The sequence below is a fragment of the Drosophila miranda genome, assembly GCF_003369915.1.
Source record: "Drosophila miranda strain MSH22 chromosome Y unlocalized genomic scaffold, D.miranda_PacBio2.1 Contig_Y1_pilon, whole genome shotgun sequence".
NCBI classification, from domain to species: domain Eukaryota; kingdom Metazoa; phylum Arthropoda; class Insecta; order Diptera; family Drosophilidae; genus Drosophila; species Drosophila miranda.
In genome coordinates this window covers 26,252,935-26,265,373 of record NW_022881603.1, presented here as the reverse complement: position 1 = coordinate 26,265,373, position 12,439 = coordinate 26,252,935, and the positions used below count along the sequence as shown (strand labels likewise).

At 50.0% G+C, this 12,439-nt stretch overlaps 1 protein-coding gene across 1 annotated transcript; it reads left to right on the top strand.

The window, feature by feature from the left end:
* Nucleotides 1–326: 326 nt before the first annotated feature.
* Nucleotides 327–1,523, top strand: LOC117190779. Its single transcript, XM_033395842.1, has 3 exons — nt 327–822; nt 879–1,155; nt 1,222–1,523. The coding sequence occupies exons 1-3, from the start codon at nt 789–791 to the stop codon at nt 1,229–1,231; spliced, it is 321 nt and encodes a 106-aa protein (XP_033251733.1). The 5' UTR covers nt 327–788; the 3' UTR covers nt 1,232–1,523.
* Nucleotides 1,524–12,439: the final 10,916 nt, after the last annotated feature.

Below are 12,439 nucleotides of genomic sequence, written 5' to 3'. Positions count from 1 at the left end.
TAAGTATACAAAGACATGGCTTCGGAGTCGTGGAATTACTCGATCCATCAACCGACACAGCCGTTGGGCTGCATTGCACAACCCGAAGGGCATCGATTTAAATTGATAGAGTGGTCTGCCCGGCACCGTGAATGCTGTGTACGTCCGACTTTCAGGCTCCAGCTCTATCTGCCAAAATGCTTGCTTTAAATCGATGCTGCTGATGTACACCGTATCCTCTACGCGGCTCAGAATTGACTCGATGCTCTGCAGCGGGTAAGCATCCTTCACGGTTAATTTGCTTAGTTTCCGCGCACCCAGACACAATCGGTTTTTTCCCGGCTTCGTACCAGCGTCAAGCGGTTGCTCCACGGGCTCTCGCTGGTTTCGATGACTCCGAGGCGCAACATTTCGTCCACCTCGGCAAACAACAGCTCTTGCACCGCGGGAGATACCGGTTAGAATCGCTCCTTTACGGGTACGGCTCCCTCGATTAATTGAATTTCGTGCCTTTCGAGCGTCGTTCTTCCCAAACCATGCGTGTCGAATGCCCTGAAGTTGCTCTTCACCTGGTCCAGACGTGTCTGCTGCGTGTGCGTCAACTCGTGCGGTTCCGTTGGTCTACTCCTAGTCAGCACCTCAGCATCAATTTCGGCTAATTCCTTGTGTCGTTCTAGGCCTACTATATGCGGAGACAGAAAAAACTTCCGCCAGAAATCGACCCCTAGGTACAGCGGTTGTTGCAGCGAGGGACACAGGAACAACTCCATAGTCTGCTTCTGGCCTCCATACGTCATTACCGTCGACACATGTCCCAGTATTTTATGAGGAGTGCCGCCTGCTGTTTGTACTGAGAATTTCTTTATGTCTTGAAGCTTCAGCTCCAATTCTCCTATCAGTTCCAGGCCACCTTTCCCCAGAAGGCTCACCGATGCCCCTGTATCCAGTAGTCCCATGCGAATGGTCTGTCATCCTGACGAATTGCCGAGTGGACTGCAGCACACACCTGGAGCCGCCTTCTCTTGCGCCCCTGAAACCTGTCCCGAGCCCGCTGTGCTCTGACTGCTCCCGTTCGGATACTCTCATCGAGTTCGTCCCCCATTATCCGATTCCTGGTCTGTTCGTACTGCCGCTGTCTCTCCTTTATCGGCTTGCGCTCGGACCATCTAGCTTCGGGTAATACCGCTTGGTTAACCTTATATATGGTAGAGTAAATATTCTTATTGCTACTTCTTTCCTTAGGGGTATCTAATTTAACGTTGGAGGGCCTATCTATTGGCTGCTTCGCGGCGACGTGGAACTCGACTCCTCCAATTGCGTCGTGCTCCTTTTCGCGTTTCCCGGCCGACATTTAGGGCATTTAGGGAGGATGACCCCGGCCAGCCCGCACTTGTACCAGAACAGGTTACGCACGGCCGACTCACACTCAAAATAGGTGTGACCCGGCTGAGCGCAATTCCAGCACTTTAGCTGGGTGCGGTCGCCTCCGGATTCCCTCGTCCTATGGACAGCATCCAATGCCTCGGTCTGTTCCTCCGGGTCGTGAGTGTTCGCATCCAATTCATGTACTTTGTGATCTTCCCTGCGCCTACTACCCCCATGGTCTGGACCGCTCCTTGTCCATCGCGTCGCCAGCAGTTTCTCGGCACACTCTTCTCGCAGCTTCTGGAGCTTATCTGCATTGGATAAATCACCCTCGAAATTGCATCCCTAATATTGATCTTTATAATCCGAGAACGGATTCAGCAATCTCGACCTCACCACCAACATCTCCTGGATGTACTGGTCCGCCGACTCCCCGTGGCGTTGTCGGCGTTCCCTGAGCTCTTGCTCTCGCTCGAACTCTGTCCGACGAATTTGAAACTGCTGCTGGAGACCATATCGCAGATTCAGCCAGTCCGGCATCCAGTACCAATACCTTGCGTGGCCACTGACCAATGTGTGAAAGGCTTTCAACACCTCCGCCCACGGTACCTGATACGACGTCTGTAGATGCTCCACCCGGAATATGAATTCCGCCACGGGCATCCCCTTTGGATCGCCGTCGAAGCTAAGTCCCCATCTTCGTATCTGCACTTGCTCCTGCCTAGCCTCTCCGAAACTCGGTCGATTCCTGTTTGCTCCTGCGCCCATCCCGTTGAACAGCCACTCCTTCACGGGTCTGTAAGAGGTTTGTAGCTGAGCTAAGGGCGAAAACTAAATTGACCGCCAACGGCGTTGTATGGGCAGCCATAGTCTCGCTGCTACAGGGGGTTTTGGAGTCAGGGGCTCTAAAACGGTGATCTGAAAGGTTGGCTCCCTCTGGGGGTGAGTTAACGCTGATGGCAGTTGAAGAGAAAGAGGAGAAAGCGATGACATTCGAACGTCATCCAGCGGATCCGACCGGTCTCATAGTGGATGGGAGCGTGTCCATCTTCCTTTTGGAATTTGGATGTCGAGCGACCAACATCGCCCCGAACAGGCTCAGCAAAAATCATTAAGGAAAAAGTTCCAAAGTCACTTGGCCACTGGGGCCAAGATTGACGGATTTGGCGCCTAGCAATTTTGCTGGCGAAGCAGCGGCGCTCCAAGCAGCTGATCCGTCGCAGCACAGAGCGAGGGAGCAGAGACGCAGAAAAATTCAGAGAGGCTCGACCTTCGCGGGCAGCCGGATCGACGTCGGTGAGGCGGCGGCCACAAAGCGGGACGGTCGATAATTCGCGATAGCGGAAAGTGCAGCAACCGGCGTAATACGAACGGAGAAAAAGGAGGAAAATCGCGCAAATCCTACCTAAACGTGCCGTATGGCAAATTAAGTTAACAAGGCCCAATTAAGATCCGCAGGAACGAAAGAGTTAGTGTGTTGTTGGAGTTCAATTTTCAGAGCTGCAAGGGTAATGCCCCAAAAAAATAAAGAGGGCGAGCGGAGCCAAAGGTGATGCGCGCATAGGCAGAGAGTGAAAGCGGGGGAGAGAGAGAACACGCAAGCACCAAAGGCAGAGCCCAATAGGAGAGCGAGCGAGCTATAAAAACGCTCGCCAGCAACGGAGCCGAAGGGGGCTGGCGATAAGCCGAGAGAAGTAACATAAGTTAACATAAGAGTAAGCAGAATAGTACCGAGCAGCAGAACAGCTATTTAAGTTTACATATATAGACAAAAAAGACGAGGTGGAACGTTGTGAGTTGCTGCGGACACCGCAACTCTACAGTTATACCCGATTCTAAGTCAGTATGGCTCTCCTGCGGCAGACGCCGCTAATATTGAACCACACGACAAAGAGTGCGTGCGAGAGAGACAGAAAATCAGTCTGAGCGTGACGTCGGGCGCTGCGTAGCCACTGAAAATTGATTTCTTGCTTTTGGCTACAAAAATGATCCGATCTGATCCAGATTCAGCAATCTGATAGATATGGTCATTATCTATGATTCTGCGTTTTTAGTTTTCTCGAATGTGCAATATTGTGGATGCAACAGATTTTCGTCCTTTGTGTGGGCGGAAGGGGGTGAGGCAAAATTTTGAGATACACGTTTTATAGTAAGATCTAACAGAAGTGCGGATACCAAATTTGGTTACTCTAGCCTTAATAGTCTCTGAGATTTTTGAATATCCCCAGATTTTCGTCCTTTGCGGGGGCGGAAGGGGGTGTGGCGAAATTTTGAAACAAACTCGTCTCGGTCCGATATATTAGGAGTGTGGATACCAAATTTGGTTGCTCTAGCTTTTATAGTCTCTGAGATCTAGGCGCTAATGTTTTACTCTATGCAAAGCCGCCTATGCTACGTGGGGGTTAGAGAGAGATAGGGCGAGAAAAAATGAAATTGTTTTCTTGATGCTGGCTATAATAATAATACGATCCAATTCAAATTCTGCAGTCTAAAAGATATGGTCATTCTCTACGATTCTGCGTTTTTGGTTTTCTCATATCTTTAAAATTGTGGATGTCACAGATTTTCGTCCTTTGTGGGGGCGGAAGTGGGCGGGGCGAAGTTTTGAAATATTTTTGTAGCAGTGACATATCACAGATGTCTGTGTCCAAAACATCGTTGCTCTAGCTCTTATAGTCTTTGAGCACTAGGCGCTGAAGGGGACGGACAGACGGACGGACGGACAGACGGACAGACAGACATGGCTCAATCGACTCGGCTATTGATGCTGATCAAGAATATATATACTTTATGGGGTCGGAAACGATTCCTTCTGGACGTTACACACATCCACTTTTACCACAAATCTAATATACCCCAATACTCATTTTGAGTATCGGGTATAACGAGGGGGAACGTTGTGAGTTGCTGCGGACACCGCAACTCTACAGTTATACCCGATACTAAGTCAGTATGGCTCTCCTCCGGCAGACGCCGCTAATATTAAACGACACGACAAAGAGTGCGTGCGAGAGAGACAGAAAATCAGTCTGAGCGTGACGTCGGGCGTTGCGTAGCCACTGCAAATTGATTTGTTCCTATTGGCTACAAAAATTATCTGATCTGATCCAGATTCAGCAATCTGATAGATATGGTCATTATCTATGATTCTGCGTTTTTAGTTTTCTCAAATGTTTAATATTGTGGATGCAACAGATTTTCATCCTTTGTGGGGGCGGAAGGGGGTGGGGCGAAATTCTGAGATATACGTTTTATAGTGAGATCTAACAGAAGTGCGGATACCAAATTTGGTTACTCTAGCCTTAATAGTCTCTGAGATTTGTGGATGCCCCAGTTTTTCGTCCTTTGCGGGGGCGGAAGGGGGTGTGGCGAAATTTGGACACGAAACGGTCAAGGTCCGATATCACAGGAGTGTGGATACCAAATTTGGTTGCTCTGGCTCTTATAGGTTCTGAGATCCTTGAACTCATATTTTGCAATTGGCAAAACCGACCATGAAACCTGTGTGTTAGAGAGAGACAGAGCGAGAAAGAATGAAATTGTTTTCTTGATTCTGGCTATAATAATTATACGATCTGGTTGAGATCTTACATTCTAAAACATATAGTCATCCTCTAAGATTCTGCGTTTTTGGTTTTATCGTATCTTTAAAAATGTGGATGCCACAGATTTTCGTCCTTTGTGGGGGCGAAAGTGGGCGGGGCGAAGTTTTGAAATATTTTTGTAGCAGTGACATATCACAGAAGTCTGGATCCAAAACATCGTTGCTCTAGCTCTTATAGTCTTTGAGCACTAGGCGCTGAAGGGGACGGACAGACGGACAGACGAACAGACGGACGGACGGACAGACAGACAGGGCTCAACCGACTCGGCTATTGAAGCTGATCAAGAATATATATACTTTATAGGGTCGGAAACGATTCCTTCTGGCCGTTACACCCATCCACTTTTACCACAAATCTAATATACCCCAATACTCATTTTGAGTATCGGGTATAAAAAATGAAGTAATAATGGGATAAAAGGCCCCCCGGGGCTGTCCCTTCAGGGGATAGTGTTGTGGTCAGGTTTTCTTTTGTGGAGGCTTATTCCTTCACAACACACACGACACACGAATTCGAGAGGCTCCAAGGAGAATATAAGGAAAGCAGACGCTGCTTGAAGAGGCAGATCAAGGATGCCAAGCGCAAATGATTCGAAAAGCTCTGCGATGACGCAGATGCGAACCCTTGGGGCTACGCATACAGGCTGGTAATGAATGTGTGCAGATCTGCTGGGTAACATAGTAGAAACCCTATTTCCAGAGAAAGTGGCAGACCAGAGGGTGATGGATAGAATTCCGACACCTGAAATAGAAGCCACCACGGGAGCAGAAGTCCTCGAAGCTCTACAACGGATCAAGAACGGCAAAGCACCAGGACCTGATGGGGTCCCAAATGCCGTTCTCCGCACGGCTATTGAGACCAATCCACAAATGTACGGGGATTTATTCAATGCGTGCATGTCCGAAGGGACCTTCCCCAGACCATGGAAGCGACAGCGGCTAGTCCTCTTACCCAAGGGGAACAAGCAGACCGAGGACCCATCATTATATAGACCACTCTGCATGCTCGACACAGTGGGTAAGATCCTCGAGCGCATAATCCACACCAGGCTGGAGAAGGCAGTAACGCGTCAGCTCTCACCGAGACAGCACGGGTTTCGCAAAGGCAGGTCCACGGTGGACGCAATCGGCGAGGTATGTGAGATAGCAAAGCGAGCTATCGATGGCGCCCGATGGATGTACGGGACCAAAGAGTATTGCATAGTGGCAACACTCGATGTCCAAAATACATTCAACTCTGCCAATTGGGATCACATACTAGAAGAATTGAGAAACTATCAAGTACCGCCGTATCTGCAGAATATCATCGCGGACTACCTAAGAGATCGAGTGCTCATATATGAGACGGATAAGGGGACACGTGAGCACCAAATCACTGGAGGAGTTCCCCAAGGATCGGTCCTCGGCCCGCTGCTGTGGAACATCATGTATGATGGAATCCTCAAGATGGATATGCCAATGGGCGCCACGGTGATAGGCTTTGCCGACGACATAGCAATAGTCGTAGTGGCAAAACAGAAAGAAGCGGCGTAAGAAATCTGCAACTACGCGGTAGAGAGAGCCAGAACATGGCTATCAGGGAGGGATCTCTCATTAGCCACCCACAAAACGGAGGCGGTGCTCATAAGCAGCAGGAAAGTAGTGGAGACGGCCACGATCCGAGTAGGAGACTGCACTATTAGCTCCAGTCCAAGCCTGAAGTACCTGGGGGTCATGATTGACCACAGACTCAGCTTCAGGCATCACATGGCGTATGCAAGCAGCAAGGCAGGAAAGACGGCAGTGGCCCTATCCCGCATCATGGCCAACACCGGAGGCCCGAAACAGCCAAGGCGAAAGCTACTAGCGAGCGTAGTTGGCTCAACGCTAATGTACGCTGCACCAATATGGGTTTATGCAATGAAGCATAAACTGCAACGCAGTCCAGAGGCTGTGTGCCCTGAGGGTGTGTTGCGCATTCAGAACGGTATCCCAAGACGCCGCACTTGTGGTCGCAGGAATGATTCCCATCCATCTGCTGGCAAGAGAAGCCGCAGGAATCAGGGCACAGCGAACCCTGGGGACTACGGACCAGGACACCAGAGGTGCCTTAAGGCAGCGCACAATCCTGCAATGGCAAGATTCGTGGGATAACAGCAGCAAAGGGCGATGGACTCATAGGCTAATCCCAGACCTGAAGAGTTGGCTGAACCGTAGCCATGGACAAGTGGAGTATCACCTGACACAACTGCTGACAGGACACGGTTGCTTTAAAGCCTACCTGCATAGGTTTAAGCACGAGGACGACCCCTTCTGCGTGGTCTGCGCAGGGGTCATCGAAGACGCAGAGCACTGCTTCTTCGAATGTCCAAGATTTCGGCAAGAACGAGAGGATCTAAGCAACAAGCTTGGAAGAATGCCAGCGGTGTCAAACCTGGCAGAATGCCTGCTGGAGTCGGAAGGAAACTGGGCCTCGATTAGATTCATGGCCGTAACTATGGCTACCAAACTGCGTCGCGAAGAAAGAGCACGCAATGCAAGGAGATAAAGGATAAAGGAGATTATTAAGAGAAGAGCCCTACGGGCATCTCCCCCCGGCGAAGTAATATCTCGCGACAGTACCGCCGGGATCCGGGATAGGTGTGGTTGGTTTTAGAGCGGTTAGAGTCCCTCACTTCGGCTTCGGCTGAGTCGGCATGAAGCTTTCCTGTAGTCACACAACAACAAAAAAAAAAAAAAAAAAAAAAAAAAAAAAAAAAAAAAACACCCCCGTGTGGTGAGCGGGCAGTAGAATACCACTACAGCATGTCATAGCTTGTCGTATGAGGCGACTAAGAAGACACGGGGATGTTCTGCTCGGATAGGATCTCCCTCTAAAGAGCACTAAAGCACACACTGTAGGCGACGCTGGATATAGACGCGCTTCTAACAGAGAAACTAGCTGCCGCCGGGGACGCCGAAACAAGCGCGAGATCCATCTCCAGGACCGTCGTAGCGGCATGTGATGCAGCTATGCAGCGAAGGAAGCGAGGAGGAAGTAGACACCGCCCAGTACCATGGTGGAACGAGCACACCGCCCAAGCAAGGAGGGAGTGCTGCGCAGCGCGACGCGCGTAGCAGCGATCCAGAGGTACACCACAGTTTGGGATCAAAGGGGCGGCATTCAAGGCAAATCGGAGAGCCCTTAGAGACGCCATTAGAAGCAGCAAGGCCAAATGCTTCCAGCAGCTCTGTGAGGCGGCAGATGCAGAACCCTTCGGAGGGGCATACAAGCTGGTCATGGGAAAGCTCTGTAGGCAACCCACCCCCAAGTGCCCTGGGGGTGCCCTGCTGAGGGAAATAGTCTGCGCACTCTTCCCCCGGCAACCACCACTCCAGGAGGCAGACAGCGTCGAGGATCAGGCACAGGCGGCCACCAGCACCTTCTCGGTGAAGGAGGTGCAGGAGGTCACTGCCAAACTAAAGAACGGCAAGGCGGCAGGACCCGACGGAATCCCCAGCGCGGCCCTGAAATGCTTGGTCAGTGCCCACCCAGAGGTATTCGCACGGATGTACAACCAGTGCATTCAGGAGCGCTAGGAAACGCCAGAGACTTGCCCTGGTACCCAAGCCAGGCAAGGACCTAAGCGACCCATCGGAATACCGACCACTATGCATGCTAGATGGTGTGGGTAAGATCTTCGAGGGGCTGGTATGCAACCGACTCGAGGCCGAGCTGACGCAACGAAAATACTGCCTAGTATACACACTAGACGTCCGGAACGCCTTCAACTCGGCCAGCTGGAAGAGCATCCTCCATGCACTGAAGAGGAGTGGTATATCCCAATACCTGATCCGGACGCTGCGAAGTTATTTCACGGACCGCGTCTTGCTGTATGACACGGAAGATGGAGCGAAGCAGCACATGATCACCGGTGGCGTCCCACAGGGTTCGGTCCTAGGGCCGATCCTGTGGAATGTGATGTACGACGACATCCTGCGTCTGGAACTACCGGAAGGCTGCACGCTGGTGGGCTTTGCGGACGACATCGCACTAGTGACGGTAGCAAAGCACATCAGAGGAGCAGAGCAGAGATGCAACGCAGCAGTGGAAAGCATAACAGCATGGCTCACAGCGAACGGACTGTCTCTAGCGGAGAAGAAAACGGAGGCTGTGCTCATAAGCAGCAGGAAGGTGGTCGAACAGGCGTGCGTGATGGTTGGCAGCACTGCCATCAGGACCAAGCCCGCCCTAAAATACTTAGGGGTAGTACTCGACCAGCGACTAACATTCATAGCGCACCTGGAGTACGTAAGCGCGAAGGAGCCACAGCCAACACTGGAGGGCCAAGACAACGCAGCAGACAGCTCATCGCCGGAGTGGTCACCTCCATAATCCTATATGAATCGGTTGTGTGGGCACCAGCAATGAGGGTGCCGTCATACAGCATGGACAGCAGGGGCGCATACAGAACCTGTGCCCTCAGGGTTGCATGCTGCTTCCGGACGGTGTCAGAGGACGCCGCACTAGTGGTGACAGGCATGGTCCCGCTGGACCTCCTTGCGGACGAGCGGCAGAGCGGCATGACAGTCGGTAGCGAACGCCGCGAGGGCACTATAGCACGCTGGCAACGGCGATGGGGCCAAGCCGAGAATGGAAGATGGACGAGACGGCTAATCCCCCAGCTGAGACCATGGATGCAGCGGAAGAGAGGCCAGATTGACCACTACCTCGGCCAACTGCTAACGGGGCATGGCTGCTTCAAGCAATACTTATACCTCTTCAAGCATGCCGATGATCCGTACTGCAGCTACTGCGGACCAGGAGAAGATAAAGACGCGGAGCACGTCTTCTTTTCCTGTCCCCGCTTTCGTCGGGAACGAGAGATGCTAGGAGAGGCGAGCCCAGGAATAAGTGCAGACACCCTCACCGAGCGGATGATAGCCGACGAGCAGACGTGGCACGCGGCTGCCAATATGGCAGCAAGCGTCATAAGAGAGCTGCGTAGGCTGGGGAGATGCGAACTACCTAAAGCCATAGAAGACACCAAGCTCCGCACCGCGAAGTAATGCCTAGCGGCAGTCCCGCGGGATCGGACCTACCCTCAACATTCCCATTCCCAAGAATCACCCCCTTGAGCTCTTGAGCGAATCGCCTAGACGGAAAATTCCACATAATGATACCAATCTCTTGCAACCTAATCCGATTGGTACGCCTGCCTCCCACCTTCATCCATCGGAAGCATTTCCGTGTAGTCATGCCACGCCGTTGTCTGTAAATCCGCCAACGGTGGCTCCGGAGTTCTTTACACCGAGCAATGTGCTTCCTTCGAGCACCCAACTTCCCAACAGCATCAATCCCATCCCTGCAGTTTCTGTGGCCGTTACTTCTGACGCGGTGAGTGCTCCTAGTGCGGGAGTGCTGGTTGCTGACGACGTCTTGCCAATTCCTGCTCAAATTCCTGCTCCAATTCCTGCTCCAATTCCTACTCCAATTCCTGCTACAGCCATTGCTGCCAATTCCTCTGCCCTTGTACCGAGATCTCTTTTAGGAGTGGCTCCACCATCTCGATCACGCTCGGGACTTCAACTTAGAGCAGTGGTCCCTCGGAAAGCAATATTTGTTTCTCGTCTTATTCCTGAGGCTACAACGGAGGATGTTAAACAACATCTTGCCGCTAAACTTAACACTTCGCCTGTTGATATAGTTGTGACTAAATTTACATTTAAACATAAGCGCAACATATCATCCTTTAAAATTCTTCTCCCTGATTCTTTACTATCCTGTTCTCTAGAACCGTCAATATGGCCTGAGCATACAATTGTGCATGAGTTCCTTCTCAAAGATTCGAACTCGAATCCAAGAATTACCGAACATGCTCCAAAAAACTGATGTACTATTTTTCCATGCACTATCAGAACGTTCGCAGTTTGCTGGGAAAATTGCGTCAAATTCATACTAATAGCGCGTCCTTTGATTTCGATGCCATCGCGTTTACCGAAACCTGGCTTAACTCCTCTGTCAATGATCATCAAATTTTCATTGATAGTTACACTATTTATAGAATGGAACGCCCATCTTTTGCAGGTGGGGTTCTGATTGCAGTTAAATCTGTTTTCTCATTTTTGTTGTTCCCATTCAATAACATTCATGGAATTGAATTTGTTGCAGTCAAAGTTCGCGTTGGCTCCGCATTTTTCTATTTAACCTGCTCTTACATTCCTCCCAGGTCTGATGCTGAGCTTTACTTACACCACCTCTCAGCAATTAATAATGTTGTTTCTGCATTATTGTGCAATGATCGAATTATTGTCATGGGGGACTTTAACCTCCCATTTCTTTCTTGGCTGCCTTGTAAGGACGCTAACCTGTTGTTTCCCAATTGCCATAATGACTTTATCAATGGGCTAACGGATATTTCCCTTGTCCAAATTAATGCGGTTAAAAACATTAGGGACAGACTTCTTGACCTCGTTTTTGTTAACGATGGTTCTCTTGCTACGGTATCTAGAGCAAGCCCAATATCTCTCCCTGAAGATCCTTACCATCCAACTTTGTTGATATCACTGGAGTGTACACAATCTGGAGGTGCTGACAGTTCCATGGCTCCTTGTCACATAAAGTGTTTTCGCAAAACAAACTTTATCGATTTAGATCTACATCTCTCGCGTGTTGATTGGTCGTTTCTTTATTCATTACCGAACATAGATGCAACTGTTAACTCGTTTTATAGTTCTATTTACTCCGCCCTTAATACGTTTGTTCCAGATATCACTGTACCTGTATCGTCCAAGCCTCCCTGGTTCTCCAAGTATTTGTCATACTTAAAAAATAATAAATCCCGGCTCTATAAAAAGTACCAGAAGTCGGGCTCCACGTTGGCCTTAGCTCTATACTCCTCCGCTCGCTCTCTGTTCCTTGCCGTCAATAGTCAGTGTTATAATCATTACCTTCACAATGTAGTAGTAACTTTCGTAGTGATCCTAAAAAATTCTATTCGTTCGTTAACTCTAAGCGCAAATCAAACGTTTTTCCTCCGTCCCTTCATTACCAGAACAAAACAGAAGCTTCTGCTGTTGGTACTGCAAATTTATTCGCTAACTTTTTCCAAACAACGTACTCGTCTCATATTTACAACGCATCCACTCCGTATCCGTACCAGCTACCTCAAGCTAACAGCATTTTTCTGCCCTTTTTCGAGGAAAGCGTTGTTCTGGAAGGTTTGTCATCTATGGACATATCGTTTTCTGCGGGTCCAGATATGGTACCAAGTTGCATCTTAAAACACTGTGCCCAGTCCCTTTGCAAACCCTTGACCTTTCTCTTCAACCTCTCCTTGGAACAGTCTTGTCTTCCAGTAATTTGGAATGAGTCCTACATCATTCCGCTTCACAAAAAAGGTTCAAGATCAAACATTGAAAACTATCGTGGTATCGCAAAGCTTTCCGCCATCCCGAAGCTTCTTGAGTTCCTGGTCACCCGGCAACTGCAACATCTTTGTTGCAGCTTGATATCTCCGTCGCAACACGGTT

What these genes read in the sequence shown, in the direction of transcription:
- LOC117190779 (XM_033395842.1), top strand. Translation starts at nt 789, where the DNA reads ATGTCCCAGTATTTTATGAGGAGTGCCGCCTGCT. An exon ending in TATGAGGAGTGCCGCCTGCT is followed by an intron (nt 823 to 878) that starts GTTTGTACTGAG and finishes TTCTCCTATCAG; the next exon opens with TTCCAGGCCACCTTTCCCCA.